At 44.7% G+C, this 15,980-nt stretch overlaps 1 protein-coding gene across 2 annotated transcripts in view; it reads left to right on the forward strand.

Moving 5' to 3' along the window:
* The window catches only part of NUP205 (nucleoporin 205), a 920,380-nt gene that overhangs the window by 571,816 nt on the left and 332,584 nt on the right, over positions 1 to 15,980 (forward strand). For both annotated transcript variants that reach the window (XM_078671666.1, XM_078671676.1), the window contains exons 22-23: positions 11,350 to 11,474; positions 12,775 to 12,889. In XM_078671666.1, coding sequence (XP_078527792.1) covers positions 11,350 to 11,474; positions 12,775 to 12,889 — 240 coding nt within the window. The remainder of the gene's footprint in view (positions 1 to 11,349; positions 11,475 to 12,774; positions 12,890 to 15,980) is intronic.

Genomic DNA, 15,980 nt, shown 5'->3' on the forward strand with positions numbered 1-15,980 from the left:
CAAGACCGGGAGCGTGTCTTTATTCAATTCCAAAAGCAAAAAGAATCACGCGGCACACTTCTTGGCAGATAATTCACGATGTAATTTTACAGGTCTCTTGCAAAACTCCTACGCATTTCGAACAAACGTTCTTGGTCACGGCAGTGTTCTTCAATTGGTCCTTTCTCCATTTCCACATTTTATACTCACCCTTTCCTTTCAGCGGTGATGCATTATGGGCCTCATAGTTTCTTTGTGAATTAGTGCATTTTTACTTTTTGTAAGTCATTCTGAATTGGACATTAATGTGGGGAGATTTCTAAAAACAGACACTCAAAACAATACGTTTTATCCTTGAGTAGGATATATATTACGTATTTTCAAATATATCAATTGCGCTATAGTTTAAGCGCTACGTTTTTATGGGTGTCTTATTAATAGATACAGTCATTACTAGGGCTGAGTGCCCTTTGCCCCACATTAGGTCCTGTTCAATTGAATTATATCACTATCACAAGCCCTCATTGTTGTTATCTAGGTACATTAGCCAACATTAGTGGCTCATACTGCGATCAAAACATGCCAAACATGATATAAATTCTTATTATTGCATTTTACAGTTAATTTACAAATGAACATGCATTTCTTCATCTGCATTCAGGCCTTTTGGGTGTTTTGTTTTAAATTTAATTATGAGTTTGGACTCCAGTCTCCTCAACTTTAGTAGTCTATCACCCCCGCGTTCTTGTTTGGGAATTGTCGCCAATCCCAAATATTTCATATCCTGCCCAGTTTTTCCTTCATGCAGTTTGATGTGTTTTGCCATGGCATAAGTACTGTCATCATTTTGTATTGCCCGAATGTGTTCCAATATCCTTTTCTTTAAAGGGCATTTTGTGCTGCCTATATATTCTTTTCCGCAGTAACATCTCAGCATGTATACTACAAATGATGATTCGCAAGTTATTTTGGTTTTGATTGTGAAGTCCTTTCCTGAAGGATCTTTCAGGATAGTTGTATTTTGTCCTATTTTGTAAATCCATTGCTTCTCTTTTGGAGCCAATCTGCTGTTTTTTTTAATGAGAAATGACTTCGCACCAAATGGTCCGAGAGGTTTGGCGCTCTCCGATATGAGATTAGCGGACCGGTTCCAATGTCTTTACCTATGCTGCTTAGTGCCCTTGAGGGCGAGAATATTACTGGTGCCCCGCTGCTGTTCGCGCTGGTCGCGCACTATCTCCGCCTTGCTTATTTTTAAATAATTCCCGTTTTTCGGATTTCTGTTAGTTTTATTTTTTGCCTTCTTCCCTGATTTTAAAGCGCTTCTGGCCCCTACCTTGCACTGTAAATCAGGAACCACCACCGCTGTTTGGCGGGTCCGGGCTACCGGGAGGCTGTGGGTTTCAGCGCCATCTTGGTTTGGGAGGAAGCGCGAGCGCCATCTTTGAGCGTCCAGGTCACCTGGGACGCCGAGACGACGCTATTTAGGGCGAGCTGACGGGAAGGTGAGCCTGCTTAGTGCCCTTGAGGGCGAGAATATTACTGGTGCCCCGCTGCTGTTCGCGCTGGTCGCGCACTATCTCCGCCTTGCTTATTTTTAAATAATTCCCGTTTTTCGGATTTCTGTTAGTTTTATTTTTTGCCTTCTTCCCTGATTTTAAAGCGCTTCTGGCCCCTACCTTGCACTGTAAATCAGGAACCACCACCGCTGTTTGGCGGGTCCGGGCTACCGGGAGGCTGTGGGTTTCAGCGCCATCTTGGTTTGGGAGGAAGCGCGAGCGCCATCTTTGAGCGTCCAGGTCACCTGGGACGCCGAGACGACGCTATTTAATGCTCGCTGGTTGAGCGCAGCGGTAACGCGCAGCGGAGCGCCTCCCTGCGCCGGAGTCGCGCCAGAGTCCTGCCCGTCTGCGCTCGTCCGCGTTTCGGATGCGGACGAGGCCGGACTCTGGCTCTTGGCTCCTACTGCCTGCTTGCCTAGAGGTTGTCTTTCTGTAGCTCTATGATGATTACGTATAGCGCTACTACCTTGTTTGCTTTGCGCCCCCCTCGCTCTGGCTGTCTGTCTCTTTTTCCCGGCGGTCGCCGACTAGGCAAGGGCTGCCTCGTGTGCAACTGGCACCCCACATCATTATCTACTCGGGTTCCATCTACCCCTCCTCAGAATTGCCACAGCGCGTTGCTTAACACTAGGTCCCTTCCTCGCCATACCTCGGACATATGGGATCTTCTCGCGCATTCCAAGCTCTCTTGTTTATTCTTAACTGAGACTTGGTTGGGAGTGGGATCGGAACCCGACATTGCCAGTGCTGTTCCACCTAACTATTCCATCTTAAGGAGGGATAGAACTGAGGGAAGAGGCGGTGGGGTGGCTCTGATAGTGGATAAGGCCTTTCATTGCTCCTCCTTTGCAGTGGACAACATTGCCGGATGTGAAGCCCTAGGTTTTACGCTCCACCTATCGGCGTCCCAGACCTGTACCGGAATTCTCCTCTATAGACCCCCTGGTCCCATTGGGTCCTTTTTTGAGGATCTACAGTCGGCCTTATCTGTGCCATGCATGCGTTCTGCGCATTGCTTGCTATTAGGCGATTTAAATTTGCACATGGACTGTTTAACCGATGCTGAAGCTGCCAAACTCCGTGATATCACGGCGATGTTAGGGCTAGCCCCTTTTATCCACAGCCCCACTCACGTGAAAGGCCACACATTAGATGTGATCTTTTCCTCCATGCCTATTGAGGTGTCCCCTCCACTCCCGGTCTTGTGGTCAGATCATTATCTGATAAACTTCGCCTTAGTGCTTGAATCTAAGCTTAGCCAAAGGGCTCTGAAGGAAGGGTCCCGGCAATCTAGAGCCTTCCACTTAGTGACAGCAGATATGCTCTCCGATGCTCTTGGCCAATACCCGTGTCAACTGACAGGGGTTTTAGAGGCCGACTTAATCCTGGTCCAGAATTGGATGCAGGCAAGATTCGAGGAGCTGGCCCCTTTGAGGTCTGCTAGAACAGCCCCTCATCTTAATTCTGCTCCTTGGTTCTCCTCCACTCTACGCACTATGCGACAAAATTGCAAACAGTTGGAAAGGCGTTGGCGGCGCAAGTATGATCCTGTGGAAAAAACGAAATACCGTGACGCGATAAAGTCATACTTTAAACAGATTGCCACAGCTAAAAAGAGCTATCTTGAGCAGAGAATTGACAAAGCCGATAATACGAGTCGGGAACTCTTTAGGATTGTGAGGGAGTTTGTCAATCCTGTTGTAGGTACCCCTGTCCATTCTCACACGGAAGAATGGATCAAACAGCTTGCCGTCTTCTTTGTGGCCAAAATCGTAAAGATTCAGGACACTTTTCCATCTGTGGATTCCCGAACGGCTGACGCTGCTTTAGGGGGTAAGTCGACTAATTTAGCTCCCTCACAGGCTGAATCTGGGCCCTTACTCTCTGTCTTTCCCCAGCTGTCCTGTGAGACATCGCTTGAGCTGTTATCCCGGCTGCATTCTGGCTCGCCTCTGGATGCTTGTCCGGCGAAATGCTTAGGCAGGGTGGCCTGAGCGTTGAACAGCTTGCTGAACCCCCTGCTCAATCTATCATTGAGCTCAGGGGTGGTTCCACGACAATGGAAACACGCACTCATTCTGCCGCTGATTAAGAAGCCTCTGCTCGATCCCCTGCAATGGGCTAACTACAGACCGATCTCCCTCCTCCCTGCTCTGGCGAAGGTGTTGGAGAAACATGTTCAGCATACTCTGACCACCTTTATTGAGAACAACAAACTGCTGCATGACTCCCAGTCCGGCTTTCGTGCGAACTACAGCACGGAGACAGCGCTGGTAGAGGTAACCGACGCCATCAGGGAGACGCTCGACCATGGGGGAAAGGCTATGTTGGTCATGTTGGACCTATCGGCGGCGTTCGACACCGTCCCACACGCAGGTCTCCTCTCAAGACTCTGGGAGATTGGTCTGCGTGGGACGGTGCTGGACTGGTTTCAATCCTTTCTTGCCGACCGCCGACAGGTGATCTGGGCTCCGCCGTTCTCGGCCGAAATGCCTTCGCTGGAGGTGGGGGTGCCTCAAGGTTCTATCCTGAGCCCCACCATTTTTAACATATATATGGCCCCTCTAGCGGAGGTAGCGGAGGCGTTTGGGGCCCGGGTCATCTCATACGCTGATGACACCCAGCTTTTGTTCACCTGCAGGAAGGGAGAGGTCTTCAACGGCGGCAGAATCAAGGACTGTCTGAGCGCAGTCTTTGCGTGGTTTCAGCGGCACAGCCTGAAATGCAACTCAGACAAGTCTGAGCTGCTCTTTTTCGGCTGTGCCCCCGACCCGGGCTGGAAGACATGGTGGCCCCAGGACATGTTCCCCCCAGAGAAACCATCTTCTCAGGTAAAAAATCTTGGAGTGGTGTTTGACGAGGATCTCTCTTTCCGTCCACACATTCTGGGATTAACAGGGAAATGTTTCAGCATCCTCAAGATGCTTAGGAAATTTCTTCCTCTGCTTTCACTGCAGTATCGTAGGAATGTAGTCCAGGCGCTTGTGGGATCCCGCCTGGACTATGCAAATGCACTTTTTGCAGGCCTACCTAAGTATCTGCTATCTAGACTGCAGATTGTCCAGAATTCGGCGGCCAGAGCTATCTATGGCCTGCCCAGGAGAGCCAGTGCTTCTGCGCTCCTGGCTAGGCTGCACTGGCTGCCAATTTCTGGGAGAATCAGATTTAAACTCCTCACTTTGGCGTTTAAAGCCCTTCATGCGATGGGACCTAACTATTTGAGGAAGCGAATTGCTTTCTATGTGCCACGGAGGTCGCTGCGGTCGGCGGACCTGGCCAAAATGGAGGTGCCTGTGGTCAAACGTGTCCGGATGGGAGGTCGTTCCTTTCAACACGTGACAGCATGCTTGTGGAACGAGCTCCCACTTCCTCTCCGGAAAGCGAACAGCCTCCTGGCTTTCAGGAAGGAGTTGAAGACTCTGCTCTTCACCAAATAATCCGCTGTGACTGTAGTGTGTATGCCTGTGGTTTCTTGTTTCTCTGGGCCTCTTTGCTAAAGCGCCGGGACACCCTTTTGGGGTAGCCGTGCGCTCAAAAAGTGCGGCTTAACATTAACATTAACATATGTCCGGATCTTTCATAAGAATGTGCCAATACTTCGAGAGGATTTTCTGAATTTTGTAACTCTCCTTATTATACGTTGCAATCATCCGTGGTCGTTCTTCTTTTTCTTTTCCTTGATTGCTTTGTTTGGATCCTTTATTTCTTTCTGATTCTGTAGGTGTTGCGTCTCTCTTTCCATCATTCATTGTTTCCAATCTTGTTTTCAGTCTAGCTTTTTCTTCCCCTTTTGCTATATCAATGTATTTATATATAGCCTCTTTCCAGGAACCGCTCTTTCGAATCTTTAAATTTTTTCTCCATTTCCTCTGTTGTTGACCAATTCCTCTTCATACGAAGAAATTCTCCATATGGTATGCTTTTTACCAGTTTTTGGGGATGAAAACTCAGGCCGTGGAGGATGCTGTTTGTTGCTGTTTTCTTTCTATGGGTGGTGGTTTCTATCTTGTTGTCCTTTATGAAAACTTTGATATCCAAGAATTCAATTTCCTTCGGATTGATGCTGTATGTGAATTTTAGTCCTACATCATTGCTGTTCAGGATGTTAAAAAAGGTCTCAAATTCTGTTGTGGTTCCTTTCCATAATAGAAACAAATCATCGATAAAGCGCCCCCATAGCGCTACTTTTGCCATGTGTGGGTCGTTTTCTTCTCTCCAGGCTATACTCCTCTCCCACCACCCCATCATGAGATTCGCATAGCTTGGAGAGAAGGAAACTCCCATTGCTGTTCCACACTTTTGTTGATACATTTTTTGATTAAACAAAAAAACATTGTTGTACAAGCACATCCTGATCATGTCTATTAGCATTTTAGAATGTTCACGTTCTATGATTGGTCTCTGTTTCAGGAAAAATTCTATTGCTCTTATTCCAACGTCATGGCTTATGGAGGTGTAAAGTGACACCACATCTATGGTTACCAAGAGATAAGATGGTTGCCAGTCTGTATTCATTAGTAACTTGAGGAAGTCCCCGGTATCTTTTATGTAGGAGATTAGTGTAGGAACCAATGGAGCAATAAAGTAATCAACATAGTTCGCAATGTTTTCATACAAGCTTCCACAACTAGAAATTATCGGTCTACCAGGTGGTCTGTTTAGTGTCTTGTGTGCCTTAGGTAAAAAGTACATCGTTGGTATAATCGGATATTCCACCATTAGAAATTTCTTTTCGTTTTGCGTAATTAAAGCTTTCTGTTGCCATCCATTAAGTTTAGTTTCCAGGTCTGATATGAATTCTGGAATGGGGTTCTTTTTTAGTAATTCATAATTCTTTTCGTCATTTAGTTGGCGTAATGCTTCATCTATGTAGTGTTGTTTGTCCATTACTATAATGTTGCCACCCTTGTCCGCGGGTTTGATTTCGATCATTGAGTTGTTTTTTAGTGTTTGTATTGCTGCTCGTTCTTTTGAAAGATTTTCTTTTCGGTTAGAGTGATTGGTGTTTTCCATTTGCTCTATGTCACTTATCACTAAGTCATAAAATAAATCAATTTTGTTTCCTGGATGGAGCATAGGGTAAAATTTCGATTTGGCTTTGAAGGGAGTTTTAATGCTTTTGTCTGTTTTCACTTCCATTTCCTCAAGTATTTGAGTATCAGTTATTTGAGAGTCCATCACTTCATTCGCAAGCTCATATGCGATTCTTAGATGAGGAACATCTTCAATGTTGCATATCTCACTTTGTTCTTGGTTGAGAGTCATTATCTCATCTCCTACTTCAGATGTTTTTGTTTGACTTTCTGAAGTGTCTTTCCGCATTTCAGTCAGTTTTTGGTTTGGTGTTTGTTTAGCAAAAAACTTTTTTAGTTTAAGTTTCCTTATATATTTATATAGATCTATTTTTGTGTCAACTTCTTCATGGTGGGTTTCAGGGCAGAAGGATGAGCCCTTATTAAGTAGATTGATTTCATCTTTAGATAAATTATATCTGGATAAATTGATTACCAGGTTGGGTGTTGTTTTATTCTTTTTTAAGATTAGTTTCTCACTGGTCTTGATCTCAAATTGTATCGACTCCCTTTGTCTTGTGCTTCGTCTGGTTTTGCGGTTTGTCTTCCTGAAAATTGTGAGCCTCTTCCTCTTGCTCTTTGTCGTCGTTGTCCGCGTCCCCGTCCACCCGTGTTGTAACGTGGTATTTGCTGCTCGTGATAGAGCAGCTCCATCTCCTATAAAAAAGAAAAGGTACGTATGCCCGTTGCTCTTTGTTCACCCTCGCTAATTTCCGATTCAGATCCACTGGTCTGTTGACTTGTTCCTTTTTTGGTTGTTTCATCCCATTGTTTTTTTACTGAATCAAAATTTCATGCGAAAGTTAAGATTGTTCCAAACTTATAATCGTCCTCATCTCTATGAAATGTTCGTTCTTTTCTTTTCTGGACTTCATCATCATGTTTTTCTAAGTTTTTATCCATCTCCATTCTCAATTTCTTGATTATAGCATTATCTTCCTTCAATGCTGCTATTTCTTTTTCAGTTTCTGTTATTTTCAATAATAACTCTTCTATTTCCTTTCTGGCGTATTTAATAATTATTTGTATCATTCGTTTGGAGCAGTCCATATTGTTATTCCCCCATTCATATATATATATATATATATATATATATATATATATATCCCATTCAGAGACATCCCTGAGTCAGTCTGTGTGTCGGGGAAGTTCAACACTCAACTGTCCTTATTGTTGTTCAGCGTTTTTCCAGCGTTCTACCCAACAAAACAAACTTCCTACTAAGTGCCCTACTGGAGGGGGAGGGAATTGGACCCAATATTGCCTGCCATATTTCCAGCGGTATCCGTCACCCAGAAGCTCTGTTAATGTTTTCTAGGACTGAAAACCAATAGGACAAGAGGGTAGTGCACTCCTAAATCATATTTATAAAATCCGCCATCAGGTATTGACATCTGGGACATGTAGCAGACCTGTAGAGTAGATAATATGTAAGGTTTTGAGAGCGAGATAAGTTTGTTGGATGAAATTATATTGGATTAGCTTAAATCGAGCGGTAGAGCTAGCTGTGCAAACCCCTTCTTGGATGCGCCTCCATTACTTCTCCGTGATTGGTTCCACCAATAACCCCTCCCTTTTGGCTTGAACTGGGATAAGTACCTCCAGAGGATCTTCAGGTAGTGTCCTGTAAAGATGTGAAATGAGACGTGGCCACCCCGCCATCCCCAGCAATGTGGTTACCTTGCTAGAGCTGGGCGGCATGTCCGGGAAGGTGGGCTAGATCTCCAGAGCCGTAGCTGAGATCTTCATGTAAAAAACTGGCCTGTGCCAAGTTCAAAGAAATCTACAGCAGTATCATGTGAGATGAAGCACCTCTCTGGCATATAGATCCCCTAGAGTATTACATCCCCCATCTCTGGACATGGAGTCTGCTATTCTACGAAAAGGTTGCAGAATCCAAAATGGCAAATCCGGGGCCAAAGGCACACAGCACAGTGAATCACTCTCTTAAACGCCCCTTAATATACATCTGCCATCTGGCGTATCGGGTAAGGCGTGTCAGAGGGATACCGAGTCTCGCTCATCAATAACTTAGAGAGCACCCCCTCTTTGTGCGAGCTTCTCGAATGAGTCTTTTCTCAGGAGTCACCTGGGTCGAGCCCTCAAATGGCATGTTGTAGATGTGTTGCCATAGAGTAGAGCTCTATTTGGGGGACCTCGAGACTGCCCAAGAGCAGGGCCTTTTCAAAATAGAGAGTTCTACCAGTCTACACCTGCCTGCTAATAATAGATCTACAATAAGGCTGTGTAAGTGCGATTTTCCCCATAAGGGAGAGAGGCAGGTCCCTCCAAAAACTTGCAGAGGCGGGCAGTCCCTGTACAACTCTTCCGATGTTGAGGTTTAAGATTGCCTCCTCAGTAGGTACCGGTTGAATCCCCAAATACCGGACCACCTTCAGCACCCAAGGAAGACTCCCTGGTGGCAATGTTTCTAGCAGCATCCAGATGAGGGATCCCAGTGGGCAAAACCTGAATTTGGAATGATTTACTCGCAGCCCAAAGATATCCGCGAACTCCTGCAGCACATGCATCAGTATGGGCACTGATTGCGTTGGGTGACAAAGGTATATCTGGCATCGTCTTCATAAAGGGCGACCACTTGTGTGGTCGCCCCTATCTCTAGTGTCCTTCAATTGGTTCTACTAAATAAAGAGTACAGATGGCTAGAACATTGTGGGAGGAATATATTCACTTCCATCAGTTTGGCATTGAGGTAGTTAATCACAGCATGTGTTTTGGGAAGATTTTCTCATGCTTTATAGGATTCTGTGGCTCAGCGGCTGCCCTCTTTCAGAGGAAGCCAGGAGTGAGCTCCTGCAGGTGGTGCAAGATGGCCGTGAATCAGCGAAAGTCACCATAAAATGTGGTATGGACACCATTGATTCTGTGGGTAGAGCTATTGCTCAGTCCGTTGCACTGCGCACATATGCATGGCTGGGTCAGTCTTGGTTTTCAGAGCCTTCACAGTAAAGACTTGTAGATATGCCCTTTAAAGGTGTTCATCTATTTAGGGAACATGCTGATTCAGCTTTAAGGTGCTTGCTGCAGAGCTCGTTGAAGTGATAAGACCACTTGAATTCTCTCTGACAACATTGGTTGGATTCTTCTTTCTGCCCTGTATTGAATGGAGTGTTTCTGTTTGAGTTACTATATGTACTTCATCTGGTTCCAACCAGTGTAGTGTTCTGCGTTTGTTTGTTTCAATAACCTTGCAGTCTTTTCCTGTGTTTTCCTGCCACTTAATCCCAGTAAGATGGGATTGTAGAAGAAATATTCCATTTAAGTGGCGTTTTTGATTCTTCTGCTGGATGCACAACTGGCGGCTTTATCCTTCAGCTCTGTCTAGAAGTTTTTCAGCTCTTTATCTCTGTTTGTTTTTTAATTGATACCTGATATACAGGTCTTGTGGTTTGTTTTACTCTGAAGATGAGCTCAGACTCAAGAGTTAATGCCTTTTTGGTAGTGCAGTGTCCTGTGTATGTTACCGTAGCATTTCTCACCATATATGTGCTAATCTGGGGTTTTTCAACTTTGGCACTATTAAACTCTTTTGAGTTTGCAGATTCCCACCCTCTGTGTCGAATCTCCCTCTGTCCTTTGGGATCACACATTATGCTTTTGTCTATGATCCTCTTATTAATCGTAGTAACTGCTTGTCTTTCAGTCAGATAATAGACTTTGCTTTTGATTATAGTAAAGGTTCTTTACTTTTGCTAGATTTTCAGCATTCTTAATCTTAGGTTGTCATTTTGTGAGCCTTAAGATACTGTGTTTTTCTCTTCAGGTTCTATCTTATAGCCAATGTTATATGATTGGCTTTTCAACCTCTTCGTGTAAACATGGTTGTGCATCTCATATTTTTATAATTCTTCGGAGATGGTATGCTTTGGTATCAGTTTCTAAAGTAAGGAATCTGCAGCTAGTTGTCTCTAAGTTACTGACCTTCGGTAACACTGTATCTGGTAGAGACAGGATGTAGTCGCAGATTCCTTACCCCCTCCCAACCTCCCCATGCTGCAAACAGAATCCTCTTTGATCTGTATACTCTACTTCACTTTCGAACTAAAAACGACTGAGTCTTCTTTCATCTCCACGTTTCCGTTATTATATCTACAGACTAATTTATTTTTAGTGCCTTTCATTTTAGCACGCTGTTTCTTTATGTAGCTCTACATTTTGAGCACAGAAAATTGCCAAGTAAGAAACTGAAGTCAATGCATCAGCAAGGAGCTTATCTGGACTCCATCGACATCACTTTGCATGGTTACGTCGATATGGAGTTGCTCGGCGCTCTCTTCCGTTGCTTGGACGTGCTATGGAGAAAGTTTCCAGGTCCAATTGCGCGCCTGCGGGAGGATTCTAAAGTAAGGCATCTGGAGCTAGATCCTGTATCTACCAGATACGGAGTTACCAAAGGAAAGTAACTTGTTCGTCATTGTTGGGTTCTTGACATTGAATAAACAAATCTCCTGACAGTCAAGAGTCCCATGTAGGATTATGGACCAGTCCTCAGGATCCAGGACATGAGCCCAGTGGAACTAAAGCTGCTGCATAATCTCTGACAATTATCAACATGTGGTTGTCAGAATTGTCACTTTGAAAGATCTCTGAAAATTGTCAAAAAAGATCCAAGCGAAGCCACTTATGGGCAAAGAAGTTTCCTATTTATATTGTAATACCTCACGTTTGTCATGAATCCGATCTAATTTGATCTTCATATTGTTTATACTTCTTAGGTGTGTTAGGCTGTCCACGAACATGCCTTCATGCTATCTTGAACATTCTGGAGAAAGGAACAGAGGGACGGACTGGACCCACAGCTGTAAAGGAGTCTCCAAATCTTGCAGAGCTTTGTTACCAGGTATGCATTTTATTCTCCTCTAGTTTCTCCATCAAGGGAGCTTTAATATTCAACAAAAATGTAATATCTCTGACTCTGGAATCCTGGAACACGTTATACTATGTACCTTTTTCCATTATGAAAAGAATGGATAAGTAAAAGAAGTAGGAGTCGATATTTTTTTACTTCATTTTTTTTAATGTAAAACTATTGAAAGAATTTAAATATTGGCACCAAATACATTTGAATTAGCAACACTCTTTACTGGGTCAGCCTCTATAACTGACCCCTAATCCAAAAGAAATTAAAAAAAAAAAAACAAGCAGAAAATTGTGAACATAGTTCTCAACCGGTACGTGAAGGCATTTATACACTGCTTTAAGTGCTCATGTGTCCCATAATATACAGTGTTGCATGGGCAGTCCACAATGAGTGAGGTTTCCTTCTGTTTCCTAAGTTTGAACGTTAATGTGTTGTATAGTGTTCAGCTCCTAACTTGTCCACCTTTATATTGTTTGACAGGATGAAACTTTCCTGACACATTTCCATATTTTATTTTGTACCAAAAACATTTTATTTTTGTCTGTGCTCTATTGTTTCCCCATTTTTCACCTCTCCATCACACTCGTCCTCCTTGCAGCATCCCCACCATTTATTGCCTATTTCTCAGGTTGTCCACAGGGGGAAAAGCATTCCAGAAGTCAATATGGAGTTAATTCTCCAAGTAGTCATGACTAAACATGTTTAGGGATCCAGGCCTTACCTTAACCTAGGTTAATGGACCTAATAGAGCTTAGTCCATCCAGACATTCTACGTAATGTAGAGTTTAAAGGGTCCCACACATTTAATTAGTGATGGAACTCCTATCTTAAAGAATAGGTCTGTTTGAAAGTGGCTCCTGTACCATACTCACTCTTGGGTCTGGTTTAATGGCTCACAAGTATTAACTTGCTGTTCTCGTCCCCTCAGTAGTATGATTAATGCATTTTTCAGTAAGTTTGGTTTTATTATTGCTTTAACTTGTGCTTGAATGTTACGGTAGTTTACTTTTTTTTATCTTCAATTGTTCCCTTGATAAGTCACTGTGGCTTTTCCAACTTCTGAGATATCCAATTACCTTTTAAATTTGATGAACGACTCCCCTACCTCTTTTTCATACATCTTATAGTTTGCTGTCTTCATGGTCTTAAAATAATATTTCTTGCTGGCTGAAATATGGGCTTTGTGTTACCTGGCTTAGAGGAGAGGAAGCTTGTCATATTTTACTTACATCAACAGTTATGTCCTTATTTGTAAATTTGCTTTGTTTCTTGCTATCAGGTGATTTACCAGCTGTGTGACTTCTCTGACACATCTGGTCCTACCATGAGGTACCTACGGACCAGCCAGGACTTCCTCTTCACCCAACTACAGCACTTGCCATTCTCTGTCAAAGGTAACTTGGTTGCAACATTATATTCTGTGCTGTGAGATTGCGGTTGCCACTTTCCTTGTTGTTAACATGACACCACCTTTGCAATCTTGAACTTTCTTTTGATGACATAATTAATTCTGTGACATGTAGTTATGATTCGAACCAATAACCATAATTCACCCAGTAAAATTGATTGGTAAAAGAAAGTTCTGGTATTGGTGTTTACTGAAGCACTGCGGGAGGATGTAACCTTGCAGTACTAGATGAGCAGAAGCTGTTGATTTACTGAGACCCATTTGCATGTGCCAGACATTGCTCGGTGTGATCTTTACGGGTTGTCAGAATTGGTTTTCCAGAGAACTCTAGTAATTGAGGTTCAATGAGGCACTTTGACTATGGATCAAACTGGTTTCTAAATATATTTGGTGAGTGTTGCTTGTAGTATCGTGAGACTATGTGTGCTAGGACCCTTGTGGTTCTGGGTGGACTCAACAGAGGAATTACTTAACTTGGTGGGAGGTGTTACGGTGTGGTTATTAACAGTTATGACGCCAATGAGTGGGAAGTGTTTGATCGTGTGCTTAGGAATAAAGATGTCCGTTAGAGAGCTCTGTTTGTGGTGTATTTATTTGCATGCTCCTGGGCTAGGGAGGACGCTACACCGCTAGCCTCCCCATTCCTCTTTCAGTATTACGCAAATGTCGTGGGTGGAAGCAATTAGGGTGATCTGATTGCTGTATTTAGGTCTAAATTCAGGTTGGCTGGGGTCTAAGAGTTGGTTGCTATGGTGGTGGCCAACTATTGGCTTGTTGATGATTTCCAGAAATTAGGCCTGGTATGGGAGTAAGGAGATACTTCCAGTGTCTTCTGAAGGTTTTTTCAGGAGCGATAAGATGATGTTGTGTTTCCAGGAGTCCAGAAAGGTGATGTAGTGGTTGAGTTGTTGAGGATTAGAGTGAGGCTGTGCAGATGGAGTTGAGTCCTTTGTTTAAGATGAAGTGGCAGCAGGAATTGAAGGTGTCTCCAGAGTAGATGGAGCGCATGGTGGTGGCGGTCTCCAGAGTGAAGAAGATGGGCTAGCAAGTTAGGGTAGTTTCCAGGATGATGATCCGAATTGATTGGAGGATGAGAGGGTGGAGAGGTCCAGTTGGGGTGCAAAGTTGTTGTAGGCTGTGTTGAATGTGTTGCTGAAGTATTTGGAGAGCTGAGTTGTTGTGAGGGAGTGATAATCGTGGAGTTGGCATTGGAGGGTGTGAATTCCTTTACTACAGTTAGGAACAGTTAAGAACTCAAAATCCATATAAGCTTTGACTGCACTCCCTTATGTCTATTTATCAGTCCATCATTAGTATAAGATGAGTTGGAGACACAAACTAAATGTACTTATTGGTACATACGATTCTAAAAAGGTCATTCCAATTGGTGTCCTTCATATCTAACAGATAGTCCAAACCATATTGAACAATTGAGCAGATTCTCTTCTTTATTTGTAAGTGACAAACAGCACAGTAGAACGGTGGAGAAGGCCAAGTATCCTTCCAGGTATGGGCGTACAGTGTTCATGGTGAGGAGGGTGTCTGTTATGTAGAATCTTGGACTACGATGGGAGGGTGGTAGTTCAGGGGTCATGGGATGGGGTGCAGATGGGATTGCCATGCCCGGCCATGTATGACTGCACTGCAGCTGCCATTAAGAGCCAACAGCAGCAGGTTAAAGCATTTCATGAAAAAGGCAGGAATGACAGCAGAAGAAGGCAAAAGTGGTGCAAATGTAGGCAAAAAGAGGACAAAAACTAAGGCAGAACACAGACCGAGACACACAGACAGACAGAGACAGACAGAGACACACAGAAAGACAGAGACACACAGATAGACAGACAGACAGACATATGTATGCTCGGTCTGGTGGCTCAGTGGACTAATGCTCCACTGCAGGGGCCTGTGTTGAACCTCTTGGTCAGTTTTTTTTGCTCTAGCCCCACCCCCTCTGACAGAGCCCCCTCCTGTGCCGCCCTTGGCCACAAACCACCCTGTAAATTTGCCCCCACCCCAGAGAAAGTTTGTGAGAACCCATGCGCCTAACTGGATGCACAGACAGGCAGAGACACAGAGGCAGAGACACAGAGGCAGAGACACAGAGGCAGAGACACAGAGGCAGAGACACAGAGGCAGAGACACAGAGGCAGAGACACAGAGGCAGAGACACAGAGGCAGAGACACAGAGGCAGAGACACAGAGGCAGAGACACAGAGGCAGAGACACAGAGGCAGAGACACAGAGGCAGAGACACAGAGGCAGAGACACAGAGGCAGAGACACAGAGGCAGAGACACAGAGGCAGAGACACAGAGGCAGAGACACAGAGGCAGAGACACAGAGGCAGAGACACAGAGGCAGAGACACAGAGGCAGAGACACAGAGGCAGAGACACAGAGGCAGAGACACAGAGGCAGAGACACAGAGGCAGAGACACAGAGGCAGAGACACAGAGGCAGAGACACAGAGGCAGAGACACAGAGGCAGAGACACAGAGGCAGAGACACAGAGGCAGAGACACAGAGGCAGAGACACAGAGGCAGAGACACAGAGGCAGAGACACAGAGGCAGAGACACAGAGGCAGAGACACAGAGGCAGAGACACAGAGGCAGAGACACAGAGGCAGAGACACAGAGGCAGAGACACAGAGGCAGAGACACAGAGGCAGAGACACAGAGGCAGAGACACAGAGACACAGAGACACAGAGGCAGAGACACAGAGACACAGAGACACAGAGGCAGAGACACAGAGACACAGAGACACAGAGGCAGAGACACAGAGACACAGAGACAGAGACACAGAGACACAGAGACACAGACAGAGACACACACAGACAGAGACACACACAGACAGAGACACACACAGACAGAGACACACACAGACAGAGACACACACAGACAGAGACACACACAGACAGAGACACACACAGACAGAGACACACACAGACAGAGACACACACAGACAGAGACACACACAGACAGAGACACACACAGACAGAGACACACACAGACAGAGACACACACAGACAGAGACACACACAGACAGAGACACACACAGACAGAGACACACACAGACA

The sequence above is a fragment of the Lissotriton helveticus genome, chromosome 1_1, assembly GCF_964261635.1.
Source record: "Lissotriton helveticus chromosome 1_1, aLisHel1.1, whole genome shotgun sequence".
Classification (NCBI taxonomy): Eukaryota; Metazoa; Chordata; class Amphibia; order Caudata; family Salamandridae; genus Lissotriton; species Lissotriton helveticus.